Source organism: Paralichthys olivaceus, chromosome 10 (assembly GCF_024713975.1).
Source record: "Paralichthys olivaceus isolate ysfri-2021 chromosome 10, ASM2471397v2, whole genome shotgun sequence".
Classification (NCBI taxonomy): domain Eukaryota; kingdom Metazoa; phylum Chordata; class Actinopteri; order Pleuronectiformes; family Paralichthyidae; genus Paralichthys; species Paralichthys olivaceus.
The window spans coordinates 26,335,210-26,355,857 of NC_091102.1; the positions used below are offsets into that span (position 1 = coordinate 26,335,210).

Here is a 20,648-nt window from a genome sequence, read left to right on the forward strand (position 1 = left end):
GTAGTATGTGAAGACTGGCTCATTCACCAAGATAATCACAGAGCTCGTCTAAACACAGCCACATCCTGCCAATCTCTGTATTGTAAGCTGGTAGTTGTCTTCATTTCCATTGGTCTGTGTAAATTATCGACTCAGGTTAACATCAAGATCAGTGGAACACTCAATTTTGTTTTTCTAAATCTCAACGTTTGCGTGAGAGGTGGCACACACATGAAATGGGGTCTGAAAGATGTGTATGTAAAACTTATGAATGAGGCCCCAAAAGAGCCAACAACAAACTTTTAGTTTAGGGCTAAGCTGCCTTGATGATAGCACTTCTTTGTGAATGGCACATTGCACATTTGGCAAGACCCTCTTGGTTAGTGCCTGCAGTCCTTTCTTTTTCCCTGCTGTGGTCTGTGCCTCTTCCTTTGCAAAAACCCACACAGTTCTCCCATTTCAGCCCATGTTCTGTCAGGTAAATGTGAAGAAGCCCCACGAGCTCATCAGCTGTCACTCTTTCTTTGACATATTTGCAAAACAGCAACAATCTTCACTCAGTGACTCAGATGTGACAAATGTAACATTACAGATAAATCAGACTTTTCCCTCCCAATCTGTCTCTGTCTCTCCCTTTTTGCAGGTATCTCTAACACAGTGAACTCAAGATCAAGAAAAACACCTGACTTCTGACTTGTGTTTTGGCTGATTACCAGCATTCTTATTTGTCTCTGAAAAACATCACCTGTTTTTCTTTTGGTTCCTGGTTTGGTTAAATATCTCTATCCTGGAAAAAACTACTGAATGAGCATCACTGCGGATTTGAAAGCACCTATTTATTGTTCAGCTGTCAAATACATTCTGTTATCAAAATATTAGTTGTGTGTAATAACAGCTACAGTTTGGGAGAATTATGTTAGTGTACTGTGGATATGCCGTGATGAATATCATATATTGTTTTAAGGTCTTGACCTTTAAATGTAAAGTGCCTTGAGATAATGTAAATTATGAATTGGCGCTATATAAATAAAATTGAATTGAAAATTGAATTGAATATATGGTTTACTCTTTAACAAATGATTTCTTCATATTGCTAGTGATCATAAGTATACCCAAAAATAATGTGATACGTGATATATGTCTCTCTCAGCAGACCTCTGTTTTCTTGCTGTTATTTCTGTCCCATCCTAAATGCTCACTTTAGAGAACAATGACTTCCTGGAGATTGAGCCTAACCCCCTAACCACCTTAATCACATAAACCTCCCTCCATTTTAACACATTTATTTCCATACAAAAGGAGGTTATATACACAAATGCCATTCTCACAAACACCCAATCAATCCCTATGAAATGGCCACTCTGACCCTTTTTCTTCCAGCTCATCACTCTCTCTCTCCCTTTCTCACACCCACACACCCATGTGCATGCACACACACACACAAACACACAGCAGAACTCACGTAGCTGGTGCATGTCTTTGCAGGCTCTGCTGGCAGGACTTGCGGTGATGGTGACCACTGGACAGAAGTTTCCAGCCAAAGTGGTACAAAGAATCTGCTGCCGGAAAAACACAATGGCAGGGTCTACAGATTTTTGCAGCACATTCAGATGAGCCTGAAAGAAACAATAAATATACACATATGAGGACATGTACAGTAGGTTCTGATGTATAAATGTGTTTACCCCTGTCCCATTTTCAGACATGTGCAAAGGATCTCCAGAGAATTGGGTCGAGACTTTCTCCGCAATTTGCCTTTCACACATGCACAATGCAGCAGGAGGTTCTTTGCTCAGACATGTTCACAACAGAAACAAATTCTCTGCAGGATTCAGGTGAGGAATGGTGAAGCTGCGGATATCACATGATTATATTTACAGCAGATCAACAACTTTGTTGGCTCTTATCACCACAAACTCTCTTGACACCTTTTTTGGTGTCTTCTACATGTGTGGGTCATTGTTTTTCATCCTGAGATATGTTTTTTCTTTTGGGTGTTAGAAGAATCATCAACCCCCCACTCGCTTGTGATGGATCCAGCGGGGATCAGAAAAATTTTTTTTCTTCATCATCAGTGCTTTCCATATTACATTTGCATACAACCAGATTTTGTAGAAATGTATCTTGAAGACATATACACATGTATTATTTAAACAATTAAGCATTGACTATTTAAATGAAGCTTAAACTGCAAAATACCAATATACATGTATATACCAATAATAAAATAAAATAAGTAAAATAAATGTTGATGTCTGGGCCTGTAAGATTAGTGGCTTATCCAGCTATCTTCTTGAGGTCCCTAGAAAAATATCTCACTGCTATTGTTCTGTATTGACGACTGTTTGCCCACATCACCCATTGAACTGAGCCCATCACCATGGTTCCACAAGTTCCATTTATTCTACTTTGTACTAGTTCAGGGAGCCACCATGTTCCACCAAATTTGCCCCACACACAAACACAACACAAACAATTATAGGTATGGGGTCTGAAACAGCTTTTTGTGGTATGAACAATTAATACCATCACATATGCAGTCATTTTGTTTGTACATACATTGCTTGATTTTAAAAATAAATCTTTATTGTTTTTTATTTCACGTGATTTGGATGTGTGCCTGTACATATAGTCCTATGCATATTTGAAATCTTGACAGGTTGTTTCTTCTGACGATCCTTGCAAAAAATAAGTTCCGTTTATTTTAGACACCCATGTTCACCTTCCACCGCCAAACCCACGGACACACACTTTTTACACATTCACATGCCTGCAACTAGAGCGTGTAAGTATGATATGAACTGCAGCTTTAAGTGAGTCCCAATGGGGAGGTCACACCCTCAACAATACTACACAGATCAATGAACTCTAAACAGTATAGAGGATATTTTACCGAATGTACGAGGCCCATACACAAAGCGGGCACTGACTATCATGCCACTTCAAGCAACAACATAAATTATCATACTAAAGCCGAGACTCCACAGCTTCCAGTGGTATATCTCTACAGCCAAAACTCACTGAACCAGCAGCTGAAGAAAAGAAAAGATATATAGCAACATATGACTTATCTGTGTTGTTTTGACACAATAAGTTTTGTTTTAATCAACACCAGTACCGCAGTTGCATGAAACTGAAAGCTGCTAACCCATGACGACAGCTGATTGGCATGACAAAGAGGATTTGGTTTCAAAATACTTTAAAAAAAGTTCTTGTTGGGTAAACTAGCCAACAACAGACACAGTACTCCTGGCTAGGGGTGGTTTTCTCTAGGCACCCCTTGATTCTATTCGATTCTGAGGGCTACGATTCCAATATGCGACGATTATTGATGCGTCTCAATGCATCAAAGAGGCTCATGATCATCCAGTCAGTCCTGGTCAGTACGAAGTAAAAAAGCCTCCTGGATGAGGTGAAACGTCTTCAACAAACACAAGCAAAGTGCACATATACAACTCCTAAAGATACTATGAACTGCATGACTTTTGTCTAATCTTTGCTCAAAGGTTTAGTGTGTAAAATGTATTGATATCTAGAGGTGAAGTTTCATGTTGCAGCTGAATACTCCTCATCTCACCCTCACCTGTGGTGAACTTCAGTTGTCATAAAACTCAAAAGGTTTTAGTTTGTCCAGTTTGGATACATAAGATACATAAGACAATGACAAGGGGCCGAAAAATAAAAAAAAAATAAACAGCTGAAAATAATACATTTAATCATCTGCACAGATGGATGGGTGCGTGGATGGATGAGTGATTACCTTCATGGCAGAGTATGTGTAAGGATAATGGTAGGCCAGGTAGCAGACATCTTCGTTGTGTTTGAAGGTGATGGTAAAGGTCAGAGTATAAAAGTTTGTTCTACTTCTTCCTTGAGCTGGACAAAAGTGGTTTCTTGAGGAGAAAGTGGAGGAAATAAAAATCAATAATGTAAGTTAAATTATGTACAGTTGTTGTAAAATAACTGAGGTGATCACGTTCTGGCCCTTAGGTTTAAAGTCTTTACAAAATCATATTTTTCAATAGTCCCTCGGAATGGTCTGATGAAGTCATGCACGTGTGTTTGGATCATTAACATCACCTAAAATAAAAGGTAGAAGTAGTATTTAGTCTGTCAATGAAGGCACAAAAAAAAAGATCTCTTCTTTTTGGGTAAATCTGTGTATTTAATTCATACCTGAAATAACAAATTTCAGTTCCAGTCCTGGTCCAGTGTGGTCTACCTTCCAGAGCTTCCCTTACTGAGTACAGCACTGGCTGCATTCCTACAATACCCATACACAGAGACACACGGACACACACCGAGAGAGAGAGAGAGAGAGAGAGAGAGAGGGAGAGAGAGAGAGAGAGAGGTCTGATGAGGCTGTAGCAGTGTGTGTTCACTCAGTCTATGCTGGGTCTCTATTATGTAAGAATTTACAAAAGGGAATTGATGTATGTATGTACTTAAGTTTACTTAAAGTGACAAGTACACAGCATGGACAAATGCCACATATCACATCAAGCCTGCCCCAGTATTGTCTTCTAGATAAATACAGTACATCATATCACACTAGTCTCTCCAGTGGGTTGGAAATGATTGTTTGATTCCTATTAATAACAATGATGATACAGATCTCAGCTGGTTATAGCCATAACAATTAGCTGAACAGTTTAACTTTCTCTGGTTCTCGTACCACAGTGGCAACAACCCACTCCATGACAGATTCTCCTGAAGTATGCTTCAGCTTTGTGTCTAATGAAAGCTGCCTAGTGGCCACCAAACTGTTAGGCACCTTCTGCTAGCCAAAATGTATTGTGATTTATTACAGAATTATATAGAATTATATACACTATATTGCCAAAAGTATTGGGTCACCTGCCTTGACTTGCATATGAACTTAAGTGACATCCCATTCTTAATCCATAGGGTTTAATATGACGTCGGTCCACCCTGCAGGCCAGTCAAGTTCATCCACACCAAACCCTCTCATCCATGTCTTTATGGATCTTGCTTTGTGCACTGGTGCACAGTCATGCTGGAACAGGAAGGGGCCATCCCCAAACTGAACACTATTAATATTATTAATTAACTATTAATTAATACTTTTGGCAATATAGTGCACTATATATATATTTGGATGGGTGAGTGAATACTTTTGGCAACTTTGTGGGAACAGTTTGGGGATGGCCCCTTCCTGTTCCAACATGACCACATTACACGTGGCATCTATTGCTCTTCTGTCCATCCTGGGAGAGGGATCCCTCTCATGTGGCTCTCTCTGAGGTTTCTACATTATTTTTCCCATTAAAGGTTTTTATTTGGTAGTTTTTCCTTACTCTTGTTGAAGGTTAAGGGCAGAGGATGTCACAGCTTGTGAAAGCCCTATGAGACAAATTGTGATTTGTGAATATGGGCTATACAAATACAATTTGATTGATTGAAAATTAGAGGTCTAGTGCTTTGCGTGAGAAGGGTGGCCTGGAAAGGAGTCAAATTCCAGACCTGAATTATTTTGCTTGTGCCTGGTGACATAATGGATTCCTCTGTAATGTATCGATTAATTAATTAACAACATTTTACACATTACAACTTCTCACCATAGTTGAATTGGCTGTTGCTCTTCTCACAGTTGATGACATTAAAACGGTAGTGGACATCTGCCACCATATTACTGACTTCAAAGTAAAACCACTGGGTGTGCTGGGAGCAGTTGGCATCTGCATTCAATATGAGGTCATATTCATATCTACAAGAGAAGAAAAGATAAGAGAATTTGTCTATGGTTCTCTCAGTCAGCACGGGGATGAAACAATACTAGTTTGTGTTTTTGTGTGTCCATGTGTTCATACCTGCGGATATGAACAGCCTTCCTCAAGTTCCCACACTCAAAGTTAGAGAAAAACCTCAGAGAATCAGACAGACACTGAAGGCTGGCAAACAAAGATACAGAGAAACTGGCCAGATTAATTTTAAGGCACACTATGCAAATCCAATTTGAACCCCAACATTAAAATTCAAACATTTTAAATAGTATGTTCACTTAAAATATAATTTAACCATAAATTGAATGAATCCATAAATGGCTGTGTTGTGTGTTGTTCACCAACCTGCTGTCTTCTAGGTCATAGACTACCTGGTTGATGATGTCAGCAGTATTCAAGAAACGTTGGACATCTTCAAACACTTTCTTCCTGATAGAGACAAGCACATACAGCCATAGATATATTCATACAATGGATAAAGTGTGTTACTATGATATTTCAAAAACCTTGAAGAGCCATTGAAGCCAGCTCCACAGGTCAGATTAAAATGGATAAATTGGCAAAAAAGAAAGATGGATATAATATAGTAGGGACATGCAGAAGTTTGGGTCATTTCTGCATTTGAAAGCACCGGTTAAACATGTTAACTGCTCTTCAGCAGAGCAGACTCTTTCTATCACATCCACTTTGCTCATACGTTGGTGCTGTTTCTGCCAGCAATCGGCAAGCCAAAACAGAAGTAATTTACACATAGATTGATTAAAACACAAAACAAAGGACTTGCTCATCTCAAACAACTGTCCACTCTTTGCCAGACATTTTTAATAGTTAATCTCTATTGGCCTCATGAAATCTTATCTCTTTGAAATCTTATCTTTTTGAGCCTACATAATCACTGACATAATGATTTCCTTAGATACTTACCTTACCCTAACCTAAACTTATAATTCCAACCTGAACTGTAAACCCCCCAAACAAGGTATCAAAGAAAACAGACTTCTGTATAGATACATACAAATAGATCACGTAGATTCACATTATATATGCATTTTTGTAATAATATAAAAAATGGCATCTAATATCAGTTAAAAAAAACAACTTCAAAAAAATGCAATAAAGATGAGGTCAATGCTGCGCAACAATTTGATATCCGGTTCATTATCTAGGAAATTTGACTACCAGTCACTGATATTTTGAGGAGATATTACATTTCTCTTTTATTTTTTTTATTTTTCATACCACTACTACACTGTGTGAGATTAGTTTTTTCTGTTGGTTTTTTCTGTTTCATGTGGTCCCCCAATTACTTCAATTTGGCTGCAATGCAGTTTACCCCTGGAACTCCAGAAGTGTTTTGTGGATTCAAACACTTCATCCACCCCTCTATCGGCATAGTGGTGAGTAAATATTGAGAGAATTTTCATTTTTCTGTGAACTATCCCTTTAACATCAGGATTGAAGGTGAGATGAGGCTGCCCAGGAAATGGAAAACGCAGATGCTGAAAGGTTCAAAGTTTAATAGTGAAGAACATGGAAGTCACAGCTAAAGCACACGTCACTACATTCCCATGACCAGTGACAACATTGCCTTTCCAATCACACCCAGCTTAAACACAGCCACCACTCGTCTTGACAAGTGACTTGAGAATACAAGCAGGAAATTGTTGCATTTTGATAAGATATATACTTCTTATATTTTTACCTATAAAATAATATGTCAACATAGCCTAAATGAGAAGAAATTCATTACATTCTCATACACATAAAAAAGGCACAGATGAATGACAGAAACAAAGAAACAAACAGATATACACTGCCAGTTGCTATATAGATTAGTAATTATAGGATAATGTATGTACTGTATATAATGTTCCTATATTGAACCTTTTGTTGGTGCAAAAAGAGGTTTTGGCTTTTTACACATCACATCTGTATTCTTAGAATAAAAATATAAGACAAATCATGTGTCAGTGACAGTCAGCTAATCAGACCAGAGTCCTGTCATCACAAGGTGCTGCTGCTGGGGGAGAGCAACTGCACGGTCTGACTGCAGTTGGCTTCCTACATTGATGTTTTTCAGGCACTGAATGAAATATAAAAGTTCAATTATTTTAAAATGAATCAGCTCATGATCAGTTCACTTCAGAAAAATTGTTTTTTAATTGATTCATTTTCTAACTGTGACTGTTAGCTAAGTTACATTTCTACCTCGTAATGTTAATTTTCATTTGAAAAACAAATACATCATTCTTCATTAACTAATTTTAAGTTAGTATTATATTGCCTGGATAGCAAACATAATAAAGTTGCATAACAATAGATAACTAATGTGGTGGAGCTTATTCTCCAAAGATACGGTCGGTTCAAAAGTAATCACCACTAACTATAACATTTCTGTCTGATGTGTGGACCGGTTCATGTCAGTGTTTTGTCTGTTTAATAACTGTAGTGAAGAATCGTAAAGTCCTCTTAGCATTGTCATTAAATCTGTGTATCATGCTTAAAGGCTAAGGCAAATAATTTATAGTTTACTTACCACAGAAACTGGAGCACTTTACTTCTTTGACTTCTCCATCTGGACAATCACCCATACAGCAAGCCATATTATTAATCCAATATGTGACTGAACACTTCCCCACAAGGCACAGACGCAACAAACATGACTGAGAAGTAACATTCAGTGATAGGGATTAGCTAAAATAAAGCCAACAGACAACAGTGGCTAGCAGCACCAAGCAACAAGCTAATAGTGATGTCAGCCTGTCAATCAAGTGATAATTATGCATAATTTCAAACCTATATATTATTTAAATTAGTAAGTTAGAAAACAAATGCACCCCCCACCCATGGGGTTTGACTCATTCTTAGGGCCAGCCTCAAATGGCCATTAATTGCAGTTTTTGCACTTCCGCATCTGCTTCATCTCTATGCCCCGGAGGTTGCGGCTTGCATGTGACTTACATACAGCAGAGAGTTGCCGTGTTTCTTACATTGCAGTGATATTTTGTGGGTGGTATTGCTTTCTTGATCAATACAGCACTGATTCCAAATATTTTTTCCCAATAAATCATATACACCCAAAACACATTAGGCCTAGGTTTGAAAAACTCTGGGGTGTCACTTTTCCTCTTCTGAACATTTATTTGGGTCTCTGGGGTAGCTACCTGGCAGAAAAACTTAAATATCACAGCAGGTCAGGTTTTTCTGGAGCTGCCTACTCAGATAGCATACAGATGCGGGACACTCCAGGCCTTTTTGTGGCCCAAAAAAATGGATGAGCACCTTTTTTAAGAAATATGCGGTGCTCAAGGCACAGTATGGTGTTTATTTATAATACTGCACTAAGACTTTTTATGCAGGCAAACATATACACAAATGAATTCAAACACATTCACATACAAACACTTACAGAATCACTCATAGGTACTGGTTTCCTTTAAAAAAATATTTTAGACTCATATTTGTGTGATTGTCTAGAATATGTCGTATATGGGTTTTATTTATTTTATTTATTTATTTATTTATTTATTTATTTATTTTTCTGTATGACACTGATCAAAGCAACATGAATTTTCCCTTTGCGAACAAGATGAGATTAGGGGCCAAAGAAGGGGAAAATAGACAGCACCCCCCTCTCAGAAACTGCACAATCTCTCCACCGAATGTCTCTGCCCTACCTATCTTCACAAAAGTGTACCTTTTTTTCTCAAGCACTGGACCTGTAGGTAGGTCTTTCATGATAAATACTATATCAACAAATCGTACGATATATAAACATGAACTCGATAATTTCCTGACCTCAATAAATTGCCAATTCCTTTTATGTGCATGTTTTAGGTAATCAATTCAGTTAAATTTTTTGGGCCGAGGAGCAATTTAACCATCACATTTGAGCTCTGTAAGACTGGTTGTTGAAAATAATATCTTCAATTGTACATTGGTGTCATCAAGGATTTCAGCCTATTAATCATAATAACATTGAAAGAGGCTAAAGGTAAAACTGACTGGCTACTGGCTTGTATGGCAGTGCTATATAAGCCACGTGGCCCACTCAGTAGAACAGATGTCATTACCTCTGTGCCTTTTTTATTTTATTTATTTGTTTTTAAACTAAATTGAACTAAATACCTATTCTCATAGGAAGCAGAGTCAGAAGCTGTCATATTAAACCCAACAGTTCCCACAATGAGCGAGCCCTGTGGCGACTGTGGAGAGGAAAAACTCCCTCTTAAACTGGGAGAAACCTCTGGCAGAACCAGACTCAGTGTGGGCGTCTGCCTCGACCGGTTGGGGTGAGCCAAGAAGAATGGGGAAAGAGGAGGTGGATGGTAATGAAAAAGTAGAATAGAGAGAGAGATGGGGTGGTGGGGTCAGGAGAGGGGAGAGAGAGCTCAATAGCATCATATGTGAACTCAATAAGTCTGATTATTGTAAATTAAGTAATTACAAGTTGCATGTTAGAAATGCTTTCCTGTAAAAATACATTTTGAGCAGTCATTTAAAGATCGGTATTGAGTTTGCGAGCCTAATCTCATCTGACAGGGAGTTCCAGAGCCTCGGGGCCCTGATAGAAAAAGCCTGGTCACCTTGAGTGGCCAGCCTTGACCTAGGGACAGCCAACAGGGACAGGATGGCCGATCTCAGGTTACGACCGGGATTATAGAGTCAAGAGCTGCGAAATGTAGGTTGGGGCCATAATTGCAATAATCCAGGCAGGACAAAACAAATGCATGTATTAGCTTTTCTAAATCTGAGAGAGATAGAACCAATTGGATTTTAGCAATATTTCGTCGATGGAAGAAGCAAGATTTAATGATTTGATTTACATGTGTTTTGAAGTTAAGGTAGAAAGTGGCTGATGATGTTTCCTAATGGGGAGAGAATGGGATGGGACCAAGAATAGAACCTTGTGGCACTCCGCACATCAGTGGGGCCAGGGATGAAGTGTTATATCTAATGGAAATGGAGATTTGTCTATCTGAGACATAGGACTTGAACCAACTAAGGGCAGTTCCAGATATGCTGAGGTATTGCGTTAGTCTATTGATCAGGATGTTATGATCAGTGGTGTCAAATGCTCATTGAGGTCAAGGAGCAGTAATACGGCGCATTCACCAGCATCGGCAGACATTGCTATGTCATTAGTAATTTTGACGAGAACAGTGTCCGTACTGTGTCGTTTGCGGGACCTGACTGGAATTGGTCGAAAATATTATTCTCACACACATCTAGCAGTTGGGTCAGAACCACCTTTTCGAGGATTTTGGATATGAAAGTTTTGAAATGGGCCTATAATTTTGTGGGAGTGCCTCGTCAAGATTTGGCTTTTCTAATAAAGGCTGAATGGTGGCTTTCTTGAAATAGTCTGGGACTTGGCCAGAAGAAAGGGAGCAATTAATAATTCTAAGAAGGCTAGGGCAAATAGTATTGATTAGTTCTGGGACGATAACAAATTTTGCTGGACAATATATTGTCACACGAATTATTGCCGATAAACGATATTATTGTCAACATGATAATATATCATAATAATGCACACCCTTTCAAAGACAATAAACTTTTATTTCTCAGTGTTTTTTACCTTTAGCGATGTAGCGAACTTCACTTTCAATGAGCGCACACCATTTTGCGCTGGTCCGTTTATATTTACTTTGTCGACCGAACGCCTCAGTGAGTGTTGACTGTCGGGACGAAGGCTCTGCATCTCGAGCTGCACTTTGTTTCCCCAGCTGGTTAAACTGGGTCGGGTGGTGATGCTTTAGGTGGGCATGCAACTTTGTTGTGTTGCCTTTTTTCGCTGCCACCACTTTTGAACTGGTTCGTGCGTGTTGATGGGCTCACCTTGCTCATTCGGTTTGGAGCCGAAACCTTCCCACACCGGGGCTGTGGCATTTGACTCTGCAATCATCTTTTCTCCTCGCGTTGCTTCACACGATGCTCACTCGCTGCACTCTGTGCGTGTAGCATGTGTGGCTAATGCTAGCGGCCCCGCCTCCCCCCACAGAGACAAAGAGGCTGGATGACTGACAAGAGGGTTCACTCCGTTCATTCCGCAACCAACGCCCCCAAGTGCTGAGACCGAGCACAGAGTGAACCCTCTTGTCATCCAGCCTGCTTGGAGGCGAGAGACGAGGAAAACAAACACGCATGCACATGGCGATATATCGAGGCCGGCAAAATTATCGAGTTCATTTTAATTTATCGTGCGATTAATTGATTTATTGATTATCGGCCCAGGCCTAGTATTGATAACTTCTTTTAGGAGAAATGTGGGTATGATGTCGAGAGGGCTTGAAGACGACACAACACATTGTCGATGAAATCAGGGATTGAAACTCGCTTAAAGTTGCTAAGTAGAAAGGGACAGGCAGGATACAATATTTTAGATTTAACATTTAACATTTAACAACAAACATAATAATGTATTAGTACCTGTACATTATTATTATTATAAGTTTACTTAAGGTTTGTTTGACTCACTCCAGAGTTAATGGCACATTAAAACACACTAGGATTCTCTTCCTTCGTATCAATAACACAACTGGGCTAATCAAGCTAAGATAAGCACAGACATGTTTAATTGATCAGTGTGATGTTTTATAGTTTGAGCTGTGTCGAAATCATTATCTCAGCCTTGCCACACAAACAAACATCTGCTGCCTAACTTAGCCACCAGCAGCCCTAAATGGCATGCAAACAACAACCACCCTCCGGTAAATCAGTGCAAATATGACAGGTTCGGCTGAGCCTCTGCCACATGCAGACGCACCGGCTAACACTACTCAATACTACTCGGTTACTCTAACACCTCCCTCACCAGCACAAACACACATATATATCTGTCATAGTCAGACAGACCATCGGCAGCACCAGGAGAAATCCAGCCTGCATTTGTGATTAGTTAAAAATATTCACAATTATTTTACTCTCGTGGCTGGCAGAATTTAATATAAACTTGGTTGATACCCTTGTGTACTCTTCAAAACAAGGATTCAGCAGATAGACCACAACTAAACTTTAGGAGTTGTTCTTGTGTACATAGGCAACTGGACTTGCTTGTGTTGGTCCTTCTCAAATTGCTGTAGACAGCTACCACCTACTTTCAATAAAATTAATGTTACAGACAGATGCTGTGGTCAACAGAATTTGAGAGCAGAGCCTTGATCAAAATACAGAAAGTTAAAGCTGGCTCAGAACACCAGTCTAGTGAATGGCAACATTAAGTTAATCTGTGAGGATATAAGAAGAAACAGTCTGTACATGTAGAACTCCCAAAGATCTCATGACCTAGAGCTCCTCCCCCATCGGTTATTTATCTGGGGATACATACGTTTTCACCAATTTCGGTGAAAATCCATACATGTCTTTCCGTTATTTTGTACACAGACAAAGCTTAGAATTTGCACATATTACATATGCCACATATTACCGAGGGGGAGCGGTGGCTCATTAGCATTGAATGGAACACACCCACAAACAGGCCATTCTCAACAGGGTTCTTCACATAGAGTTGAGGGGTGTCGTGGTACTTCATCTCTTTGGTATTTTGACCAAAGTATAACAAAGATTATTAAGTTAAGTTTATTAAGACCAAAAGAAACAATGTCAAATTATGTACAAGGCACATAATCTACAAGTCATATAATCTACTTTAATGGTTGCTTTATTTGTTGTTATGAGCATGGAGTACCTCTGTATGTTGGGTTTGCGAGGGACCATGGGTTCATGTCTTGGTGGAGGGACATGACCCCAGAAATCAGGGAAAGGCAGGATGCTGAACCCTGGTATAGACTTGGTTTCAGTGGCTACAGCACGATACAGCTGGGGTTCATGGTGCGGAATACAGGCTCCATGTCTCTTCAATAACATGTCTATCATGGTGCAGTAGGGGAATTCTTCTGCTCCCTCCTGCTCATCGACCTGTTCATTTCCTCTCAGACCCTGGGCAGCTTCTCCCCTATGAGAAAAAAGCAATAATAAGATCAAACCCAGCATCAGAAAACAGAGTGAAGGTCACACTGATCAGACTGTATTATAACAATGATATGAGAGACTGACTGAGAATTGACCTCAGGAATGGCACATCACACAAGGAAATTATGATTATAAGAAAGTCAGAGTACACACAGGTTAAATATTCCTGGGTTTAAAAGAATAGTACGCCCAAAAATGAAAATAAACTCATTATTAACTCACCGCTATGCAGATTGAGGAGTGGGTGAACTGTTTGAATCCACACGACTTTTGGAGTTTCAGGGGTAAACAGCGTTGCAACCAAATCCAATACAATTGAAGTATATGGTGAACATCTTCAAACGTAAAAAAAAACCCAAAACAATAATGAAATGCCTCCATACTGCTCCAGTTGTTTCATCCAAGTATCTGTAAGCGGCAACTTTAACATTTCACTCATAATGAGTACATTTACAGCTTGTTTTAAGCTTAAATGTTTGCTGTGATCTGTGCACAAAGCAGCTCTGGAGGAGGATAACAGATGACATTTAGGCTAAAAACGTGGTGCACATAACATGCCATTTCAAATCTAATTTGAATGTTGGGGCTTAAGGACACTTGGATGACACCACAGGAGTAGTATAGAGGCATTTTATGTGTTTTTCTGTAGTTTTTTATGTTTGAAGAAGTGGTCACCATATACTTCAATTGGATTGGATTTTGCTGCAATGCTGTTTACCCCTGAGACTCCAAACGTTTTTTGTGGACTCAAACACTTCACCTACCCCTCAATCGGCATAGTGGTGAGTGGATAATGACTGAATTTTTAATTTTGGGGGAACTATGCCTTTAACTTACTGAGAATATTCTTTCAGGGTTAAGTCTGTTGTTAAGTTCACAAGTTAGGGCCATTTGTGTCAGGTAATGTCTAGATAAGGTCAAGGTTGCAGTGCCAGACTGTCAAATACGTTATCAACATAGGTGTTCTAAAGTAAACTATATAATTATTATACAACATATTATAAACCTTTGTCCAAATACACATGCAAAGAAAAGACTTTGATGTACCTCAGCTCTCTAACTGTAGTCCTACAGCCAAGGATACTGCTGTGACAGAGACAGCCAGGGGTCTCTAACTGGGCAGCAGCTAGAGGGGAAAAAAAGCTAATTTTAAATTACACTTTGTAAGAAAATTAGGAAATGAATTATTAATAATAGAAATCCAGTGTTGAAATTGCATGTTGCAGCTGAACACCCCTCACCTCACCCTCTCCTTCCAAATATGAAAAAGAATCTGTGGTAGCCTTTAATTGTCAAAAGGTGTTTAGTTTGTCCAGTCTGGACTAATGTAAAAAACATGGCGGCCTCCGTAGAGGGTCCCCTCGATGTAAATATAAAGTATTTGAATATAAAGGGCCTTATCTAGCATAAAGAAAACTACAATTCATACCATTTAGATGAAATTAACTAGTTAAAACATAATGAGGATATTCTACATTAAGTTTCTGCCAATAGTTCCCTTTCACCTAAATCTTACACATAAACATTATTTTTGTCGATAAGTGACCATGAGTTAAGGAGTAATAAATGAATCCACACTTGACTGATAAATATATTTGACTATTTCTGCACGTATTTTAACAGAATTTAGCCATGGATAGTTTGCAGTCTTTAAATGCATAGTAATGCACAGGATGTACTACTGACAACCAATCAATAATACCTAGAATTGGATGGCTAGATAGAAGTCCCTTGGAAAGGACAATAAATAGTTCAAGGAATAACGGTTTGGAAATATTCAACCCCTGCCAAAGTTGTATTTCGTTGTGTTGTAAGTATGATCAAAATTATGGATACGCAGACATAGTCAGACACAGTATCAGGACAGGAGATGCATCACCCATCATATCGCTTCAGAGATAGAAAGGTTCAGTAGCTCCTATCACAAGAAATCATTTAAGAAACTTGTAACGCCAGGTCTTCAACTGTTGTTCTCATTGGGAAAAAAGATGGGATTTCAATTGTTCTGTATTGACTAAGGGAAAGTTGAATGCAGCCACCATTGTTTACATTCACTGCAGCTCATCGAGATGGCTCAGTGTTTAACTCCACCAACTCTGTGTTGACGTCAAGGAGGAAATGAGAGGCCTCTTTAATGAAGAGTGTTTTCATTTTGATTATGGATTCCTATCTTATTGTATCTATACCTGCGTATATCCTTATGTTTGGATTTGTGTTCTTGAGTTTTCAGTCTGCTGTTTTACTTTGTAGTTTTGCTCCTTGTGTGTTTCCCACTTAACTTCCTGTCTTTGTCGTGTTTTCTGTCCCTGTGATTATCTGCACCTGTTCCTCATGTATTTTACCTGTGTCAAATTACCTCTGCCTCCCCTGTGTATATAAGTCTCTGTGCTTCCCTTTGTGTTTGTCAGATCATTGTCTTTCATCGTTGTTTCTCCTCCATTATCCCTCCTCCTCCCTCATTCCTCTCAAGTGAGTTTTCTAGTGACTCCTGGTGTTTACCTTGTTTTTGGCTGTTAAGCCCTTTTTGAGTTCTATGTGCTTTTGGAATACCTTGTTTTTTCTTTTTTGGGATTTTGCCCCTTTTCTATAAAGAACCCTGCCTTATTAAAGGACACTTTCTGTTACTCCTTTTTGTCTCTGCATACTGGGTTCTCCTGCTTCCATAAAACACGACAGGCTGAGCACTCTGTTTACTGGACAGTGGACGAAACGCAGGTGCTGCAGTGTGCCTCGGAGTGTCTGCCTGTGCATGACCTTCACCTGTTCAACCTTCAGTAAAGAACTTGATTTCTGCCTTGTCCTTTGGCTTCTCGAGTGTTCTCTGCATTTGAGTCTCTTGGTTCCAACATTGTTTCAACACTTTCGTTTGATCTCATTCTGACCTGTTGTGATTTCCTTTGTGGAGGTTTCTGTCTCTGACTGAGAGCCCGAAGAGGAAGTGGACAAATCATTGTTGAAATTACTCTTCTTTCTCTCCATTCTGGTGGAGTGATGGGAGAAACTATTGAGCAGCACACTTTCGTCATCTGATGATGGTGAACTCTCCTCTGGCTCTGAACTAAGATTCAGTTCCTGGGAGACACGCATGTTATTTTAGAGTGAATTTAATAAAAGATTGTGTAAAATTACAGTATACAATATCTCATTCATAACAAAATAATGACTACCAAATTTCACACCATTCAGTGATGATGGACTTGAAACAGTGTTATGGGTTTCACTTGTTACCTACAAACTACAACTCTTCCTTTATTCTTGACATCACCTCCCCCAAACTGCTCAAGGAAGTATTTTCCACTGTCATTCCTGTTATTTTGCAATTTTTAAACAATTCTCTAGCCTCTGGTTGTTTTCCTGGCAGATCTAATCATGCAATTTTTCACCCATTGCTAAAGAAACCCAATCTAGACCCCCTAGCATTAAGTAAGTACAGACCAACCTCCAAACTACTGTCCTTTCTATCCAAGGTTCTGGACAAAATTATTTAATCGCAACAGATATCTATTATGAATACAAATTGTGTTTTTTTCAGTTTCCAGTTGTTTGTTTTTACAGCACTTCATAGCACAGAGACAGCAGTTGCTAGACATAGTCAACTGCTCAATTTTAGTTCTTTGAGATTTGAGTACATGTAGTCTTATCAGATTCTCCTGGATTTCTACGGACATTATACTTGGAGGTCAGGTGGATAAAGTACAAAGAAACTGCAGAGTGTCTCACTTGGACATTTGCGTTCACACATGCACCTCCTACAGAGAACATTTGGAGGAACTGAGGAGTTTCCAACTGCCCAGTGCATGTCTAAAAGCAACTTAGATATAGATACAGAGACACACTTGCATTACCTTGAAGTCATGTGAGAGTTCAGGACACAGGTTGCCATACTGCGGCAGCAGCTCTCTAGGTCTGTCTAGGTCCGGACGAAGATAAAGTTTGTTCAGGTCTGTCTCCAAGTCATCATCCTTGATAGAGAATGCACATGCACACACACACACACACACACACACAAACACAAACACAAACATTGATACAGATGTGTGTGTGAGGAAACAGATGGAGGTAAATATACTTCCAGATTCAAACAAATACCAGTTTGATTTATCAGATGTACACTCTCGGTATAAGTAGCCATTGGCCATGCATCAAAGGTAGTCTTCTTCTGTGATACCCCTTCGCCATTTTAATGACAGTGCTCTCCTCACACAAATTCTCCACAAAAAAAGTTTCCCAAGACACAGGCATCTTGGGGCCTGAACTACGAAGCTGGTACAACCTATTCTGATGTAACTTGGGTTAACAAAGTCTGAGTTGATGAACCCTGGTTAAGTGAATTGGTCTGGTAAACGGTACTACAAAGCTGGTTAAGATGTTGGTCTGTTGTAATCCGTTTTAATGTCCACATGCATAAAGGGGGCATGTTCGGCAGTGCACCGAATTTCACAGAGGAAGAGTGCAAGCTGATTCTGAGTGGATATGAAGACATCAAAGAAAGTTTAACAGAGAAATTTGACACTGCAAGTGAACAGTCAGGAGGTTCATTAAAATACATTACGGACTGAGAAAATTCATAAAAGAAGTGTTTTTGCCACATATCTTAATGCCATATGTAAAACAGGATATGTTCTACAAGTGGCTTGTTTCTCACTGAAAACTACTTTAGAAATTCTCCCAAAGCACTTTTTCATTAGAAAGTATGTGTATGATGCAGGTCAGCAGGACTGTTGAATAGATCAGAATTTGAAATACAAGATCAAACAGCCTTGTGAGGAATACTAGTACACTGCAAGGATGTGTTCTCAGCCCCATGCTCTTCACACTGTTGACATATGACTGTGTTGCTTCTCACAAGGACTATACCATCCTGAAATCTGCTGACGACAACACAGTCGTTGGACTTATTATTGACGGTGTGGAAACAGCATATGACGTGAGACGTGAGGTGGTGACATGGTGTGAGGAGAACAATCTCACCCTCAACACATACAAGACCAAGGAAATTATTGTGGACATGAGAAAGGAGAGGAGAACTCATCGGCCACTGATCATCCGTGGGCTTGAGGTGGAGAGGGTGAGCAGCTTCAAATTCCTGGGTGCCTACATCAGCGATGACCTCACCTGGACACTTGACACAACCCAGCTGGTCAAGAAAGCACAAATTTCCTGAGGAGGCTGAGTAAATTTGGCATCACCAAAGATCCTCAGCAACTTCTACAGCTGTATGATTCAGAGCTTGACCAACTGCATCACTGTGTGGTATTGGAGCACCACTGCAGTGGACTGCAAGTGCCCACTCTCTGCAGGATATCTTCCATCCTCAAGTGCCTTGAGATAATGCATATTATGATGTGTGATAGAAATAAAATTTTATTGAATGTAACTCCAACTCAGTGAACAAGATTACCATGTTTTCAACAGTGGATCTCAAGACAGACAGCAGGTCCTGATGATCAAAGGCTCTGCAATTACACAAAAATGCATCAACAAACATAAGATATACACACAGAGACACACTTACATAATCTCTGCTCTCTGTCTCTTGCTTCTCAGCGTCTTCATCATCACTCTCCTCACTGCTGTCATCTGGTCACAACAGAGAAAAGTTGTGAGTAAAAATGTCAGTGTCCAGTATGTGTGTGCCTTTAGTGACATCTAGAGGTGAAGTATGTTGCAGCTGAATACTCCTAATCTCACCCTCCCCTTCCCAACATGAAAGAGAACCTGTGGTGAGTTGTCATGACAACTCAAAAGGTTTTAAAAAAAACATGGCGGCCTCCACAGAGAGGACCCCCCTCCATGAAAATATAAGGTTTTTAGATATAAAGGTCCATTCTATGGTAAAGAAAACAACAATTCATACAATTTAGATGAAACACCAGTGAACTAGGATTAGGATCACTAGGATTATTTTATATTCAAATTCTGCCAAAAATTCCTTTCACCTAAATCTTACACACTGAACCTTTAAGTCTAGCCTGGAGAGGTTGCTCCTCAGAAAAATACAAGGCTACAATAAATACACATACTCTCATACTCATTTGGGAATATGGAAAATACAACCAAACGGGCCAAAAAAAATCCTCAAACTGCAATATATCTTGACATATACAAATAAATGATGAGTCATCTGTACATAAGTTAATCACAGGGTTTCTCATATGTAAAGGCAAAACAGAAGTCTGTAAGTTATCTTTGTCCTTTGATTCACATTTAAAACAAATTTCAAGGACGGCCTTTTTTCTCCACTCTCCGGCATTGCATCCTGTCTCAAAAATATGCAGATACAGATGCAAAAAAATATATCCTATTAGTTTCCTCCCGACTTGATTACTGTAATTCCTTATTCCTTATGATGAATCTTAAAACACTCTGCAGCTTGTCCAAAATGGATGGGAAATTAACCAAACTAAAAAGTCAAATTAAATAAAAAATGTCTAAAAGATGAGACAGAGGATGTGTCTGGCGTGTGTATCAGCATAATTTGGCTTCGAGTATGTGCGTTGTGGGCTGTTGTTTCAGTTTACTGTACCCGGTGCCATGTCCATATCAGGGATGGCATGTGCTCTTTCCGGCAGGAGGAAGGTGTAAGCAGACTGATCTGATGTCAATGGTAGAGGAGTTTTGGGGAGACACCTCCTCATCAACTGCACAGAGGGCTCAATCAGAGACTCGAGGCCTTCAATCATCAAATCTTTCTACAAAGGAAAAAACAAACAACATGGAAGTGACATGTTAATCGACTAATCTCTTGCTCTAACTGGAGTATACTGTGTTGCACAAAGGGGTAACGATGTACCAATTAAGCTGTACTACACTAGTACTGCAATATGTGTAATGGGGATACATATATGAATATTAAAGGAATTAGGTAGAGAATGTCCCTTGTATGTTTTGAGTTCTACAGCACCAATTAAAATGCCAACCACCAGTTTATGTTAGAGACAGATCTTCAGT

At 39.4% G+C, this 20,648-nt stretch overlaps 1 protein-coding gene across 3 annotated transcripts in view; it reads right to left on the minus strand.

Annotated features, from left to right (window-relative positions):
* Positions 1–20,648, minus strand: part of LOC109640594 (cytosolic carboxypeptidase 4) — a 115,777-nt gene that overhangs the window by 49,039 nt on the left and 46,090 nt on the right. For all 3 annotated transcript variants that reach the window (XM_069533287.1, XM_069533286.1, XM_069533288.1), the window contains exons 8-19: positions 20,224–20,389; positions 19,213–19,277; positions 17,543–17,659; positions 16,580–16,769; positions 14,745–14,823; positions 13,414–13,680; positions 6,069–6,152; positions 5,811–5,891; positions 5,559–5,707; positions 4,156–4,243; positions 3,740–3,872; positions 1,442–1,595 (exon numbers count right to left, since the gene is read on the minus strand). In XM_069533287.1, coding sequence (XP_069389388.1) covers positions 1,442–1,595; positions 3,740–3,872; positions 4,156–4,243; positions 5,559–5,707; positions 5,811–5,891; positions 6,069–6,152; positions 13,414–13,680; positions 14,745–14,823; positions 16,580–16,769; positions 17,543–17,659; positions 19,213–19,277; positions 20,224–20,389 — 1,573 coding nt within the window. The remainder of the gene's footprint in view (positions 1–1,441; positions 1,596–3,739; positions 3,873–4,155; positions 4,244–5,558; positions 5,708–5,810; positions 5,892–6,068; positions 6,153–13,413; positions 13,681–14,744; positions 14,824–16,579; positions 16,770–17,542; positions 17,660–19,212; positions 19,278–20,223; positions 20,390–20,648) is intronic.